Raw genomic sequence first — 17,324 nt, forward strand, 5'->3', positions numbered from 1 at the left:
AAGGACATTTCTTTCTAGTAATGAACTCTGTAACCCTGACAGACTAAAATATATAACTAAATATACTACAAAAAGGTTAAAATCTATGTGATTCTAGGAAGAATGCCAATATAAATTTTAAAGGTATAAATTAAAGTTCAGAATACACAGTTGGATGAAAAAAGTTGGGTGTCCTTTGTATGTGAAAGCAGTTGGAAATAAATCCCTTTCTTGGAGGAAAGCAATGCCACTGTATATGATTTAAAATTAAACATTCTTCTGAAGACAGCCTTACTAGATTAACTCATCTTGATGAATTCAAGATCTTATTTAGGAAATAACTTCTTAAACACCAGCACCAATAATGGAAACAGATGTTTCTTGTTCACCATCTTCAATGTTTTTTAAGGACTGTTTTTGGAACTTTTTTTAAGTGTCAGCATTTTTAGCTCTTTGTTGTCATATCAATTCTTATGAATAAACAGTAGAAAAGGACAGCTAAGATGGATAACAGCAAATTGAGAAACTAATTTTCCTCTTATTCTGAGATAGCAATTGCCCCAAGAGCATTAGAATCAAAGAGGAGAATTATCCAAGACACAGACAAGAAGCTTCATTCCAAGCTTTAGCTCTTTGAAGTGTTTTGAATATTTCAAATTTATTTTTCAAAACTTTTATAAGGCAGTTTGATTGAATTTTTTGGAGGTGGCTGCTAAAAGCAAAAAATTTAGTTTCACTTATTGTATTAAGTGAGATGGGGTGAAAGGCAGGGTAAGAGAAACAGGAAAAAGATCACATCTGCTCGTTACTGGAAAAGGAACTAATTATACATCTATCATAGAAGGTAATATAGTTACCAACTTTGTGTTCATATTTGCTGTAAATATGATAACAATGACTTTTCACATAGCCACAATTAATTGGAGACTTTACTGACTCTAACACAAATTTAATATTAAATCCAACATTCATGAATGTACAACGATTCTTGCTGAAAAAACTCATAACCCATCAGTGCTGCCGACAGTTCCTACAGTTAGAACACATTGCATGGACACCCACCCGCAGGTCTAGGCTTCTCCTGAGCTTCTCCCTTTCTAGACAAGAAGATACAGCTCTATGAACATGTGCATGCTGTGAGGCACTAGATCTTTTACAACAAACATGACACAAGATTTTCCTCTTAGATGTGGACATGGACAGACTTGGACTTTGTGACTGCTGTATGACCAGGGGCATACGGCCCAGCAGCTCACACCCACTGGGCATATCTGCATAAATCAACTGGAACAAGAAGGTCAGACTCCTAACCAGGCCACCAGCTTTCTTGGGCAGTGCTCTCCAGGAGCCCAAATGACTGCCTGGCATTCAGAGCATGCATGAGTACATTCAGCGTAACACAAAAATAGATTTTACACAGCCCAAAGGATGAAAGCACAAAAGTTGTTTCATCTTACCATTTCACCCCTCATGCCCTTTTCACCTCTTGGTCCCTGTAAGAAAGAGTAACTGTTAATCTGATATGCTTTCTAGCTGCCTAGGACTGAAATAAGCAGATTAATATCCATGAGAATTATACTGCTCACATGAAAAGTCCAGTCTCATCTGTGGAAGTATTTACAGCTCTGGGGGCTTAATTTTCCTGTACTACTAAAAATGAAATTAGTTGAACACATCTTGTTATTCCTATATGTGGAAAGCTGTGTTCTTCAGCTTGCAAGTGTGTTTTCTCTCAGTAATTTTAACAGTGCTGTCCGTCAACCAGCTGTGTTCTCCACAATTTCATCTACATTCAATATATCAGTGCTTCACCATCTTTAGAGAACAAAACTCAATACTCTCCATCACTGAAGAAATCTATTCATCACATATATGTTTTTGCGATGTTATTAGTTTTACTTTCATAATCAGATTAGACACTATTTTTCTGTTCATATTTTTGGCTGGTTTTCCACTTAAATTGTGTTCTCAAGGATGGCAACAATCTTAATTCTTCTCTGGAAAAATTTTGCATCTTGATGGCTGCAATTCATAACACATAGAAGTAATCTTCAACTAAAATGCTTTCTTTGATGATAATGGCAAACTTTTACATTCAATAAGAAGTCTATTAAAATCCTTCATACAAGTGCACGCAACTGTAAAGTTTTTCTCCTCAGTGCAATTAAAAGAATGAAGCAAGACAAAGTACTGGTTTTTCCAATAAGTGGAAAGAATTACAGAAGGGACATTCCCCTTCTTCCTATTTTATTTGCAAATATTTACATTTATTACTTTTATTGTATATTTACTATTTTTTTTTTTTTTTTTTTGATTTTTAGACATTCTCATTTACTCCAAGTCTACTTGATCAGGCAGAGGAATCTTCATGGTACAAAGAGCTTCTAAAACTGCCTTACATGGTTGGGTGGTCTGGAGACATGAGCCACAGGGCTCTCTTGCAAAACAAATCTGGCTCTGGTACTGTGAGTGTGACAAGAGATGGAAAGAGGGATGAGGACAGAGCTCCCCCAGTACAGGGAACCTGGAGTGCATTGAAAGTTATCAGAGAGGCCACAATGATGTTTGAGTTGTAACAGGGACCTCATCAGCCCTTGGAACAGCCTTACAAGGGCTCATGGGCACTCTCAGAATGTCTACTCTGCCCAGTACAGCCCACAAGAAATAAAAAATAAACTATATTGAAACTGAGTGTGGATACTCTCTAGATATATATCAGACCAAAGGCTGAGAAAGAATATCCAGATGGTAATTACTGTCTGCTGTTTTACACCTTGACTTGCCCACTGCCCCCGTACAGATGCCCTCTGCATGCTGTACCTAAGCAGAAGGCCATTGCAATTACTTTTTTGTCACTGGTTTTTGTCTTCTTTTTTTTTTTTTTTTTGTTTGTATTACAGATGCTGGAGTCACATACATTAACTTACCAGCATGGTATAACAAGGAAAGTCCTTGTTAGTTGCTATTTGCAAGCAGAAAAATAAGAAGGTTGCTAGTTGAAAAACAAGATGATTAAGCAAAAAGGTAGTGAAATAAACAATGCAAAAGTGAAGAGAAACTTACTGGTCTGCCAGTTGGGCCTGCTATGCCTTCTTGACCAACAGGGCCAATATATCCCTGTAAATAAGCAAAAAATTTATTAGTTCACCATGTTTCTAAAATAAAGAAAATCCTCATGACATGTCCTGGTTTAAAGCTGCTCAGCACACAGACCTCTCAAATATCCAAAAGATCATGGTGATACTCTCTAAATATTGAAGGCACATTACAACAAAATCAATAAGGTAAGCATTTTATTAATCTGTAATAGTTGTGCTTGGAAAGCTCCCACACATTCTTTAATATGAAAACTGATGCACTAAAAACAGTGGAAACTTAAGTACTCTGATTACAAAAGACCACATAGTTGTTGAGCTACAACCAACTCTATCTTGAGCTATATTACTGCCCACAAGGACTCTTGTAAGGCTGCCAGTAAGTGTTGCTAAAATGCCACTTTTCAGATCCATTTCACTTAGAGCAAACTGCTCATGTCCAGTCTTTATCTCATATAGGCATGTTTAGAAAAATAAAGTAGCTGCTAGAACAGTCCCCTAAAGCTGCTGCTCTGCATCTGGTTAACTGAACAAATTCAGTTCTGTGCTGTTCCGAAAGGCAGCAGTGAGAGAACATGCTGTAGTAAGGCCTCCCATGCTTCAACCTTTCACACTTGATGCCACACTGGATGCACAAAATGCTAAAGATGTTTCTACATTTTTTGGTGAGTAGCAAAGCAGAATGTCACAAAGAACGAGCTAATGAAGGTTAGGAACATTTTCGATAAAAACAAAATGTTAATTAAAAAAAGACTACCCATTGATCAATAATGCCTGAGCACCACTGTGTCTTACTGCAGGCAAAGTCTGATCCCTATTTTTCTTTTGCTGTAAAACATAGTTACACAATCAGCAGTTTTACCAGTAAGAAGAATGTTAACTCCAATGGACAAAGAAATACAAAATCATAAGATTACACTAAGGGGTCTACACTTAGTCAGCAGAGCTTGCTTTTTTCTTTCAAGATTAAGGGCCCAGCTCTGTTTGTGTGTCTGTAAGTATGATGTAACCAGAGCAGTGTTGCAGTACAGGCAAAGGGCAGCTAGACTCAGACAGAAAAGTTTGGTTAGAGGCTTCTGGCCCTGTTAATGAGAAAAAAAAGATTATTCTCTAAGTTAAAAACATGTGCCACTAGCAAAAAAATCATCCTAACAATCTCTTTCATGCAGTGAAGCACTTACAGCTTGGCCTGTTGGACCTTTGGGGCCCAGAATTCCAAACAAGCCAATGTCCCCTGCAGGACCCTGAAAATGCAAAGGAACGATTTAATCAAACATGGACATTAGCTACCCACTTGTTTCAAATTCTTGTTTACAGTGAAAGTAAGATAATTTCTAAGAGCAGTAACAGTGAAAATACCAAGTGCACTGACCCAGAATGTTTTCCCTTAGACAGGGAGTACACAGTTCTGCCTACCATGTTCCAACAGTTCAGAGATATTTTGAACAAATTAGTGTTAAAGCTGATTAATTTTATGCTTTCATAATGTTCTCACTCTGTAAATAGCTTACAATCTAAGAGAAAAGAACAAGCACATACTTTTGGACCTGGGAATCCTTGAAACCCCATTAAACCTTGATCTCCATCTTCTCCCTGTAATAGGAGCAGGCATCCTTACCATTAGTTCACGTTGCTAACTCTGGGACTACTTGTTTTGCATCAACCACTGTGATTACATACAATCTGTCCTTTCAGTCCAATGTCTCCTGCTGCTCCTTGGTCACCTTGTGATCCTGGAAGGCCTCTCTTGCCTCGCTTTCCTGGATGACCTAGAAGCCCTTTCTCACCCTGTCAGTAAGAAGAAAATATATCTTTTATTACAATTATGGAGGTTACAGATGTAAATACAGGTTTCCTGTCAGAAGCTTGGAACATACTTTCTCCTTAAGAAATAGACTTATTCCATTTGTTTTATTTCCCTCTGGAAAATAATTAAACACACACTAAAATACAAACGTGACTTAACTGCTCCTTGAATTGGAAACATAAAAACCATACATGTTGGTTCAATTCTAGCATGATATCTCCCCTTGTAAGCAGTAAAATTAACAAAATTAAATACAAAACAGACAGGTTAAAAGTAAATTTTAAAAATAATCCTCTCAGCAAGACACAGTGTACTTGTTGAACTCCCTGCTGTTAGACTAAAAATCTACATTGATTCAAATGGAAACTAGACAAGTTCCTGCAAGAGAAATCTTTAGAGGACTATCAAATACACAGAAGACATGTCTAGCTCAGGAGGTTACTGAGTTGCAATAAAGGCTGTGAATATACAGGTTTCATGCTTTGTGTTTATGCTCTTTCCCAGGTTCTACCTTTGTGTCATCTGGCTTGAGTCAGTATGTGCCTTATTAACGCTTATTCTGTATTATATGTGGCATTTATGGAAATGTGGTAAACACAACTTGTAATCTTACCCTTCGAATAAGACTTGATGTCTGTTACTCACATGATTAACAGTAGTATATGGTGAATCCACAGCCACTAAATGCAGCATGATGAATAATCATTATCAGCAAAACTGTACTTAAACAACCAGGTCCCATGTATGTACCTACCTTTAGTCCAGGTGCTCCCATGGGCCCTGGCATGCCTGGCAATCCCCTGGGACCTCGAGCTCCAGGATAACCTGCTAGACCCGGCAAGCCTGAGTTTCCTTTATTGCCCTTAACAAATTGAAAATCATGGTTTACAAGTAGAACAGCCAAGCATGTTTTTTCATTGTATGCTGAAACAGGCAAATAAGAAAATCTGTCAAAACCACTTAATGCTTTCTGTATATATGGACACACAATGAGACTACATTAAAATAAACAGAAAGACAATGATCAGCAGTATCACGTGGATTTCTGCTAATATTTCAAAAGTAAAAGGCTGAAAATTGTTTGAACTTCACAGTATTCATTTTTTCAAGAAGTAACTCCACATGAAACAGAATGAGACTACCTTCCCAAAGAAATATTCAAAATTCAACATGTTTATTTATAAGGATCAGGCATATTGGTGATACTAGTATGGCTGTGTATACACTCTGTAAAGATTCACACGCAATAACGTTACTAGATGAAGACATCAGAACATTTACCATGAAAATGTATGAGAACATCAATCTATTAACAAAAGTAATTATTTTAAATAAAAAATATGTTAGTGAGTACATGGAGTTAAGCCACTTTTGAGACATTAAAAATACAAAATGGAAATTTGCTACCATACAAATGAATATATCTCTGAAATAACTGAATAGAAATATAAGCATATGCAAATCTTCCTTATTTCCTACGACATTCAGTTAAGCACTCATAGGAATAAAAAGGGTTGTATAAAACACAATTTTTGTATTAAATGTGATTTTTTTGGCTTCTGAATATGGTGATGTGACTTATAGATTAATGGTCTGATAAACTTACATAGCAAAAGTTTTGCTCTTTTTATTCATTGTGGCAAAAATCAGTTATAAGCCTCCCTTTATTACAAACTGTAATGGGGTAATGGAGTCTGTACAATGATTGTATGGCATTTTCAGTGGAAAGGCAAAAAATGTGAAAGTTCTTTGGGGTGATTCTCCTAAATCCAGCTCCAAAGAATTTTAAGAATTTGGAAGAAGTTCATGACCTGAGACTGGAGAGGCTTGAGTAGGGTGCACCTGCCCCCTATGGGTAACATGTTTAATTTTCTCTTTGTTCAACCAGATTGGAAATTTATACATGAAACAACAGTGCCTCGTCCAGCACCCTGACTAATTCCTAACACCAAATCTAACTTGGCAATCTTTTATAACAATTACTGGTCCAATCGAGTAGAACTACTGAGAAATTAATACTTGAAATTAAAGTCATCAGAATTTCAATGACGAGAGCTACTCAAGGAATCTTCTCCCCCTCTTTGGAGGGTCTAATCAAAGAGCTTGTCTCATTGCTCCCAGAGGCAGCAGGTCACCACCTTTGGCCCACAGCAAAGAACAGTCAGACACAAAACCCATTTCCAAGAATGCTCTTAGATACCTCACATACCAAATACTCTATTTCACTGATTTTGGACAAAGCCTCATAATTATTTAGGTAGAGAGACATAGGTAACAAATACAAAGTCAATAAGGAAAACGTGGGATTATGTCAGACCCTAAGAGGAAATAGTCTCAGGCTCATTTTCAGAAACAGAATTGTGCAGCCTCTCTAAGAAACAACTTTCATGTAGCTGTAGTTACTACTGTCATATACCAATGAAACTTCTTACAGCACACTTCCCTTATGCTAACTTTATATCTTGGCTGGATTATCAGGAGCAAAAGAGAAAGAAAACAAAAAAAAAATTGGTCTAATTTTCAAGATACTCAAAGAACTGAGAATGGTATCTTCTTTTTAAATGCCTTAACCCTGGAAAATCTATAATGCAAAATGATATAGAGGAAATGTGGAAAGCAACTTACCTTAGGGCCAGGCTCCCCTGACAGCCCAGTCTTGCCAGGGTTCCCAGGAATGCCTTCTGGTCCAGGATACCCAACTGCTCCTTTCTGCCCTGGTGGCCCTGGTTTTCCCTTAAAAAAGTTTAAATCAAATATAGCACTGTTGGCTCTCTTCATCTTCACCCTTTCATAACTAGATTTCAGTCACAGTACTTCCTAAACCCTACATAGCAGCAGACCCAGTGATATGAATGAATAGTCACAGAGGGAGCTCTGAGTTAGCATGTTTGGTTTAGAAATCTACTGGTTTAACCTTAGACTTGCTCTGTCATGGGATCTGAGCAAGTTCAGCTGAAATCATGGGACTGACCCCTTTGTGTGGCAGGCCTGGAAGATTCCTGAGAGTGTCAATTCTTCAACTGAAGTGAGTAAACTTGATAAAGTCATCTATTTATCCCTGAAAAAAACTCAACCATATGCCTTTTCTGCCTTTATTTTACTAAATGCTCACTACTGAACTTTCACAAATTTATGGTGTTCCAATTTGAACATATCAAAAATACAAATTTATATTATGGCAAGTTTGTGGTAACTGTTCCTATACTTGCACCGAAATGTCTCATGTCACATCCAAGAGAGGAATATTGATTACTTTCCTTAAAATTATTTCCCTTTAGACTGACATACACTGTCTTAAAAAGCTTGGAGTTCTGCACTAATCTCTCTAGAAATGCCATTTCTCAGAAATGTAAAATGTTCTAATTACAACACATTTTGTCTGACAGGTATAGGTAACACCAGCTATATAGAATATAAGCAGCATGCCATCCTAATCTTATTGCTATCTTCTGGTTGTTAAGTATCTTCATTTGGGATGTGCTTTGAACCTTTCTCTCTTCTCCTCACTCCTGTGTCTTGCTTTCCTTCTTTTCCTTTGCCTGCTGAATGATCCCTGCAGTCCTCCAAGAGAAAATGCCGAGTATTTACAAAGGGCACACAGTTCCTTGTCTTCAAAAGGCTCCTCTTGCACTCTGCCCAGCAGGTACAAGCTCTGTGCAACAGCTGCATTTCTCCAGTTACTGACAATGTTTTGATGTGAGGTAGTGAAAGTTATTTACAATATGTGCTTGTGTGGCATTATTTATTAGAGGACCAAAATAACCGTGATGCATTTTGTTCTTCGTTATGTTTACAGAACACCTACTGCTTCCTGCTCTGTTTTCTCCCTCACAGAAAAGGGCATGCAAGTCAGCTCCTCTACAGTAACTCAAGAAAAAACATTGAAAATTTCAGCTTAGGACAACCAAGAGAAATAAATAAACCTCAAGGCATTTACCACATGTATCCATCAGGGACATATGGATCCAAGCTTCTGTAGGCTATAATGGTGCAAAGAACTGATGGGGTCAGAAGTGAACACAAGTACAGTTCTGTGCAATATGATGTGATAGCTTCCAATGGACTCCAAAAATGATCTATTTAAATAACTTCACAAGTGGTAAGGACCTTGTTGTTAGTTGCATGTCACTTCCATATGCTGAGTAAGTGAATATAATTCAGTATCATTTTAAAAAAATTCAAAATTCAAAAATAATGAATATTCAAAAACGACAGGGGTTCCTTTACACTTCCTGGATAATAAGAAGGTTCTTGAGAGTGAACAGAAGACTTTTTGGTATCCCTGGCACGATTCAATTTTGGTTTTATTAGTATTTTCCTTGTTTTATAATCTGAAGATAGGTTGCAGAATTTTGTTACTTACAAGAATTCCAGCTTTGCCTGCTTGACCTGTTGCTCCTTTCTTCCCTGTAGGTCCCTAGAAATTACAAATACTTGTGAGCTGACAAATGCCTTAAACTCAATCTCCTAAGAAGAGCTGAGGATTGTTCCCCCCTAATATTCATGTTCACTTTGCCTGGCTTTGGACCAGATTATTCACATTTCAGGAGACAGCAGAAAGTTTTTCAAGTAAAAGCAAATACATTTTTTGCAGAACTGTGTAATGTTTTTCCCTTCTGTGAATCAGTTTTTAAAATTTTTCTGACAATAAGCACAAAATGTTTTTCATCATGAATCTGGTAATTTCTCCTGTATCAGCCATCCTGCTGTGAGGAAGTACACTTTTACAGCATTTCACATATCACAGGTGTGAGCGTTTGTTTTTATCTAAGAGGTACATAAGAGATAAATTTTGCTTCGAAACAGACTTTTTTTTTTCATCTTGACTGATCTAGAAATTGGTAGTCTTAGAAAACGGAGCAGATAACATTCTTGTAAGTGGTTTAGTGACATAGGAGGTCATGCACCAAGGAAGAAAAGCTCAGAATGAGTCAAAAGCTTCTCAGAGAACTTTGCTATAGGATAGTCTCCACTGAATATAAAGATCTATATATTAATTTTATCCATCTAAAAGATGCAACTACTGAGGAACAGGGACAAGAATAACACCTGTTAGCATAGAACAAGTTGAAAAAATTTTCCAAGATTTTCCAGACTAAGTATTTTAAACACACTTCTTAAAGCAAAAGTTATGCTATAACTACCATGCTGCAAAGGGACACAACTTGCAGTAAAGTGAAAACGCTTGGGTTATAAGTCTAAGTGTTTTATAATTATGTAAATATGATAAAACCAGCAAAATGTTGTTCTATTGCTCAATTTAATGCCTTTTTTTGTTAAGAATGGCATTAAAAAGTCCACCAATCAGAACTGGAATGTGCATATTCAAATAACATTTTTTCCATTAAGATTTCTGGATGCATATGAAGTAAACCCAGATGATTCATCACTGCAGTTTATGGGATTAGCTTTGCAAGGCTTGCTATAGCAGCACCACTAATGTCACTGGAGTTAAGACTATATTCATGCTCCCACAACTAACATTTTTGTGGAAATCTTTAAGCTCTTATAGGTTGCTCCACACTGGATATCAGCTCCACATTTGTAAGTGGCAGTATTGATCTGAGGAGCATTTGCAAGACAAAGAAAACATCTCCAAGAGGTATTGCTGATTTTGTCCTGGGATGTGAGTAGTTGTCAAAAGCAATATATCCCAGTTCACAGCTGGAGTACATGGTGACAATGTCTTCACATGACGTTTCCTTTCTGTTGCTCCCAGTTCTAGTCTACTACAGATTCTTGAAGTTACCTACTAAATTTTGAAACTCTAACAGAGTTGCTTTGTGGAACTTCTCAGACCAAATATATCATTTAAATTGCAATGGTAACTGGTATTTTAAGAAATTGTTTAGTCTAAATCTTTTGAAATCTGAAAAGTCAATGACATTCAGTCCACGGGAGAACATAAACACTTTTGGCAATTTTCTGCACATCACCAAGACAAGCCAATATTTCTAAAGAGAAAGATTTGGTCTTTGATGTTTGCCATGGCTTGATCTCTCATCATTGCTCTAGTATTCTGTAGCAAATTCTTTATTCCCAGGTCTCTGAAAACTCAGTGCAGTGCAGTACCAGGAGGCTTAATTTACAGATCAGAGAAACAATATCCCAGTTGGCCTCCAGAGCTACTTTGCCACAAGAAACTCCACTTTAGGGGATAATTAAATGTCACCCAAATGTTTCCAAAAGAGCCTCTCATAATGCTTGATATCAATCCAAAGTAAAACTACTTACCTATCAAAAACCACGTATTTACTAACCAAGATCATTATGCAATATTCCATTTTATATTTTTTTTTTGTCCCTGGAGGTATGAAAAGGTAACCCAAACACTCAGTTTTAGCCTTAAGAAAGAGTTTTCCAAAGATAGCCAGTGAACAACAAAACCCTACAAATTCCAATTAAGTGCAGTTTTGGTTTACTTTTTTCCTACTTACTTTTGAACCTCTTTCTCCTTTTGGTCCTTGCTCTCCCAGTTCACCTGGCTCTCCCTTTGAAAATAATGTACATTAAATAAATGAAAAGAATAATTTGAATGCAAATGAAAACACATTTTCAACAGAAAATAGAGAAATCTCACTTGTTTGAAACACTTACTGGAGGCCCTTGTTGTCCAATAGGTCCTCTAAGCCCTGGAAGACCTATATGACCCTGGGAAGGAGAAAATACAACATATTGCAATACAGGTAACTCAGGCTGCCATGCTCAGTGAGCTACAGACTTCCTTGTAAAGCCCATCCTGGGAGGTGCTGGATGGACCCAGATTCATTGACATGACCTAGATAAAGCATGGTCAGATCTCCAAGATCAAACTCTACAGAGCTTTTATCCTTTACATTCTCTACTTCAAGCTGCAGGTGGGAGTTACATATTGTTTAAACACTTCTGCACTTCTGTAAGCATAGGTTTGGTTCATTCATTTATTACTGTGTCTGTATTACTGTGCAAGTTGGATATTCAATGTCAAGGACCGTCTGTCTTGTATTTCAGTGAACTGCATCAGTGATATGCATGAGTTACCATCCAATTTTTATGTGCTGAAAGACTGAATATAATTCATTAATAATTTTTAGAATTAGATTTACAATAAGCAGTGCTTAAATTTCAGAGAAAGATGTTAACTAATACAGTATTACAGAAACATAAAACTGTTTAGGTTAAAAGTGACGTTTTGAGATCATTTATGGAACCCTCTTTCTCCAGCAAGGTCAGCTAGAAATGATTGTCCAGGACCATGTCTAGTCAAGTTTTTTCTGTATTCCTACAGATAGAGACTCCACAACCTATCTGGGCAGCCTGTTCTGGTGCTCAGTCCTCCTGACAGTAAAAAAAGACATTTCAAAAAGAATTTCATGTGTTTCAGTTTCTGCCCTTTGCCTCCTGTCCTGTAATTGGACACTATTGAGACAAGTCTGTCTACTTCATCTTAATTTCCTCCCATGAGGTTTTTATACACATTAAGGTCACTGGAGTCTTCTCCAGCTGAGGAGCCGCAGCTCCCATGTCTCCATAAGGAAGATGCTCCAACACGTTCCAAGAGTGCATCAGTGCAGTGAGGGATCAGCATGTGCATCTCTGCACACTTGTGAGGGAAGATGACACTTCTGCTGCATTACTCTACATGTTCAAATAAAAAGACTAAAACCCAAAAGGTATTACCTTGTAGCCCTCATCACCAGGTTCTCCTCTGTCTCCACGTTCACCACTTCGACCCTAAAGAGCAAATCAAACAGCAAAATGTAACAGCTAAATTGATTATAATGCTGCAACAAAATATGAACAGAAATCTGGGATTTCTCTCAAAGCAGACTAACTACTGAGAGGGAACTGAGGAATACACACATAAAGGTTAGCTTGGGTAAAGGAATGAACATGATTTTTTTCTAAACAGAATGCACTGCAGACAGTAACCACAGCCTAAAATCTTTTGTAACTGAAGATAAATATTAATAACAAGCTAAAAGATAAATATTACATGGGGCTTAATGAAACAGGATGGAGGATTGACCTCAGCGGAACTTCTCCAGATTTATACTTATATATAAATAAATATGTATGAATTTAAAATCTGAATGGATACATGAAGTGACTGTTTCAACACATGCAAAGGAAACTCTCTTACGGCTTTCGTAAGACAGCCCATTAAAAATTGTATCTTTTTCTGAAATGACTTGGTGTCCTCTAAATCTGCTTTAATTTTGAAGTTTGTCCTATAATTCTGACAGGTTCATAAATGTTGCAGCAATACACTCCACATTTGAATTCAGTACAAAAATGGTTACAAAATGCAGTCCTCTAAACCAGCTGAATTGGTTTGCAGTGAGTATGAAATAAGTCAAAACATATTTTTGATTAGTAAAGCAATTAAGTACAATTCAGGGTAAACAGAGAGGGTAAAATTCTTTTCTAAAATGTGCTGATCTAAACACAGACTAATGGCATTAGTGTGGCACAGACTAGTAAAACAGAGGGCACAGATGGTTAAGCAGGAAAGAGCACACCAACAGCATTTTCAGAGAGAGATTATTCATTAAAGAACCATCATTCTATATTTCTGTACTGATTCCTGAGACAGTGATATAAAACTTCAGAAATAAATGCATTGGCTCTTGTCTTGAGGTGCACTAGAATAATTTTTTTGAGAAAGAAAGACCTACTGGTTCACCTATGGGCCCAGGTAGTCCAGGGACTGTACTGTCTTCTCCTGGGTAACCCTAAACCAAAGATAAATATTAAAAAAATGTTAACTTGGAAGTTCAACCTCATCTACCATGCACGTAAGTTCAAATGCTAATAAAAAGCAGAGAAAACATTGTAGAGATGCTAAAAGTGAATATGATGCTTATGCTTTAATATACTGGATATGGTAACTCCATTTTAACATTCACTTAAATGTCCCAAAGACATTAAGGGCTTAAAAAAGCTAAATATTTGCTTTATTCTCAAAGACAGCTGTAAGAAGAAAAAAAAGATTAATTGAACATCCACATAATTGTGTCTTTATTTAATGAAAAAAGGATAAACAGGATATTTGGCAAAGGGAAAAAAAGAAAATTTCTTCCACTATTTTGAGAAATACACTTTATATAAAGAAAAACAAGATTACAGAAGAATCCAACATTAAGTCTGAAGTCTATTAAAATTTAAATATGAAATAACTGCCATCCAAGTTAATAAACAAAAGATTATCTATTCCAGATGATACCTATCAATAGTAATGCAAAGAGAATCACATTTTAAATATGATTAAGGACTTTTTACAGCACATCAAAGTGGCTTTTCAGAAGTGACCAAGCAACGTGGACACCTAGCTCTCAACAAAATTATTTTCAGTTATTGTTTCTTAAATCATATCAAAACCTCTTTATAACGTCAACCACTAAATGCCTATTTCAGAGTATTTATTGCCAAATGAGCTCTAGGTTGTAGCTCTGTTTTAAGGGCAACACGAAGTGGATCCATGTATCTTCCTTCTTGGGGTCACACGGGTTTCAGTGAGCATACAAACCTGTTTTCAGGCTTTGAGACTTGAGAGAACAACAGTAAATTTTACACTAAAATAGCAGGACTGAGGCCACATCCTGTCCCTAACATTTTATATTAACCACAGACATTTGTCCATCATAGTTGGACTTTCAGGCAAATCTGTGGGTGTCCTCACAGGCTCAGAGTTAAGTAAATATTTAGCTGGTTCTGCACTGATTATTTTTGTCAGCAGTGCTCACTAAGGGCAGTGGTGCTGTCTGATACAATAGCCTGTGTTCTGTACAATGAGTACCTTGTGTTTTAAAACCTCAAACATTTTAACAGTATGACTCGGGACTCCATCTCTGAATGACCCATTTCCTCACTTTGCATTTTTTTCATAGTCTTTGACAACACTAACAAATTCTGCAAATGGTGGCTTTTGCTGCTTGCTGTGGAAAACAGTGGGTGTGCAGTAACATTTCCTCCCTTTATAATTTCACAAAACGGATCAGTAAAACCCGTGTTCATACCTTTTCTCCTTTGGGGCCTGGAGGCCCTGAGGGCCCTGGAGAACCTTGGTGACCCTAAAGAAGCAAACCAAACAATTTATTTTTAAACAAATAATTAAAGAAATAATTAATTCCAAAATTCCTTTTAGCTACTTGCTACGTTTCTTTTTCTGCTTGCAAAGTACTCTAGATCATGTTATGACAACAAAATCAATGGCAGAAAATGGACTGTGTGCAGGAAAAGCTCTATGAATATCGGAAAATTACATGTTCTGATAGGGCTGAATACAGGTGATGGGAGCTGGGCTGGTTCTTGCTTGAAGGTTTGGGTCAGTGATGGGTGTTTGTGTTTGGAAAAGAGACTGGGCAGTCTGCTTTGTAAGAGGATGACTCATCCACCTATGATGATTTTCACAGCTATTTTTCACTGAAAGCCACAGTATCTTTATGTCTCTCAACTAACCCCATTCAATCAGTTTCTGTTACAGAAATTGAAACTACATGGACAGAGTAAAGAAAGGTGGTGGTGTTTGCTGAACTCTCTTTATAATGAATAGCTCTAGTATTTTTAGAGGAACTTTATTCAGAAGAGATGAGACACATTGGATAAACAACAGTTGAAAGCTTGTGGTAAAACCCCCCTGTGAGCGAACTCACAAAAACCAGGCATCCTTGCTTAAGGCTAACATTTCTGAGTAGGCAAACACATCACATAAACATACATGAGTATCTGGCTTTCCTGAAAGTATTTGTGTAGTCTAGATACAGATCCCTAAGATATTTGAAATTTAGAGCACCATAGACTTACTTTGGGATGTATGTGTACCTCAATTCAGTAAAAAACATACCCCATAACCCGGAATTCCTGGCTCTCCTTCAGGTCCCATTCCTCCTAGGTGTCCCTGTTAAATGCAGTAATCAGTGAGAGAGAAAGGAGCTCCTTTGTAAAGTGCTACAACAATCTACTTTATAAAGCAAGCACTTGGAAAAATCTTGAAATATTGACATTTGACACCATGGACAACTTTCTTGTAGTTCGTACTTCATTTCTTAAAGAATACTGGTCTTTTCATTCTTCTGTGGAAAAAATGGTCCATGTTTTCAGTCCTAACCTTATAATCTTTGTGCATCATTAACTCAAAAAGATCTGAGCTTTGAGAGGTGTGGAAGAACTCTCTTTATAAGTGCCAGCATGCCAAGAGAAGCGGGGAGTGGTCATCACCTCAGAAAGCTGACTCCTTCTCCTGAAAATATTGGGCATTAGATAGCAAACTTTGTTTCTGTACTTCACGTGTTCAGGAACACACTGCTGCATTCAGTGGCCACGGGATTGGACTGAGACAGGCACATTGCCTCCCTAGTGTGGAGCCTGGATGCTTCTTTGCATGTCACACAGTACAGAGCAAGCTTGGGGAGCTTACTAGGAAAGCAGCTAGAAGTTGATGGAATAGATTTAATTCAGTTAACTTTGGATCAGATTCCTATTCGATAGGAGTAGTAGTCTTCATCTGAAATGCTTTGTTTCAGCCATGGCTAAGGCTTATTGTATGTGATAGCAAACTCCTTGATTTTTGTTCTTGGCACTGGAAAAGTTTATAAACACCCATAGCACTGAGGTTATATGTGGTGTGTGGGATATGAGTATTCCATGGTGTGCTCTGCCATCCTCGTCTCCTGTCAGATGGCCAAAAGCTTGAAATGGCTCCTACCAGATTCATGCCCCAGGTTTCTGTCTGGAAAAGTGAACAGGTCTCATTCTGATGCTGGAAGACCTCTGAGCTCTTAAGTAAGCATGTTTTGTACTAACCACGGGACCTCGAGTTCCTCTTGCACCTTTGGGACCAGTTTTTCCAGGTTGGCCAGAATCACCAGCAGGTCCAGTTTCTCCTGGAGGGCCAAGCTGCCCCTTTTCCCCCTGTTGGTGTTATTGTATTAAAAAAAATAAGTTTCAAAATGCAGTTTATGCTTAATCAAAATGTGTGTAACAGCATTATTTAATAAGTATGACATTTACTGTAGTTATTAGAATGTCTGAGCCCAGAACTCTGCAGTATAAAAAAGTCTCTGCTAAAGCCTTCCTACTATGTTTTTGTTTTCTTTTAGCCAAAGCTTAAAGCAAAAACTGTTCTGAGTTGCAAAAGCACATCCTGATACAAATTTAAATTTCCTAAGGCCTTGAATGTTATTGATTGCAGAATGATGACAATTCTAATTGCTATGGCTAACAAGAAAAAAATTGGCTTGAAGCATGACACAAAACAGGGATAGTTTTGGTTGAATGGAATTTTGTAATGTAAATTTGAGTTTCAGATGAAAGGAAGGGAACTGGGGAAGATGAAAAATACTACCTTCTTTCCTAAACGGCCCCTCTGACCTGGATTTCCTGGTGTTCCTTCAGGGCCCTATAGATTTATTAGGGAGAGAAAAAAATCATTGAGAAAGGCCTGGAAACATGTTTGACCTGTG

General features: G+C 37.4%; 1 protein-coding gene across 1 annotated transcript in view; it reads right to left on the reverse strand.

Annotated features, from left to right (window-relative positions):
- The window catches only part of COL24A1 (collagen type XXIV alpha 1 chain), a gene marked incomplete at both ends in the record, with an annotated part of 120,911 nt that overhangs the window by 7,490 nt on the left and 96,097 nt on the right, over nt 1–17,324 (reverse strand). The window contains 16 exons of the mRNA XM_083867473.1: nt 1,437–1,472; nt 3,043–3,096; nt 4,256–4,318; nt 4,614–4,667; nt 4,755–4,862; nt 5,636–5,743; nt 7,507–7,614; nt 9,245–9,298; nt 11,319–11,372; nt 11,479–11,532; nt 12,541–12,594; nt 13,539–13,595; nt 14,880–14,933; nt 15,707–15,760; nt 16,666–16,773; nt 17,207–17,260. Coding sequence (XP_083723599.1) covers nt 1,437–1,472; nt 3,043–3,096; nt 4,256–4,318; nt 4,614–4,667; nt 4,755–4,862; nt 5,636–5,743; nt 7,507–7,614; nt 9,245–9,298; nt 11,319–11,372; nt 11,479–11,532; nt 12,541–12,594; nt 13,539–13,595; nt 14,880–14,933; nt 15,707–15,760; nt 16,666–16,773; nt 17,207–17,260 — 1,074 coding nt within the window. The remainder of the gene's footprint in view (nt 1–1,436; nt 1,473–3,042; nt 3,097–4,255; nt 4,319–4,613; nt 4,668–4,754; nt 4,863–5,635; nt 5,744–7,506; nt 7,615–9,244; nt 9,299–11,318; nt 11,373–11,478; nt 11,533–12,540; nt 12,595–13,538; nt 13,596–14,879; nt 14,934–15,706; nt 15,761–16,665; nt 16,774–17,206; nt 17,261–17,324) is intronic.

The sequence above is a fragment of the Zosterops lateralis genome (assembly GCF_965231275.1).
Source record: "Zosterops lateralis genome assembly, chromosome: 9".
NCBI lineage: Eukaryota > Metazoa > Chordata > Aves > Passeriformes > Zosteropidae > Zosterops > Zosterops lateralis.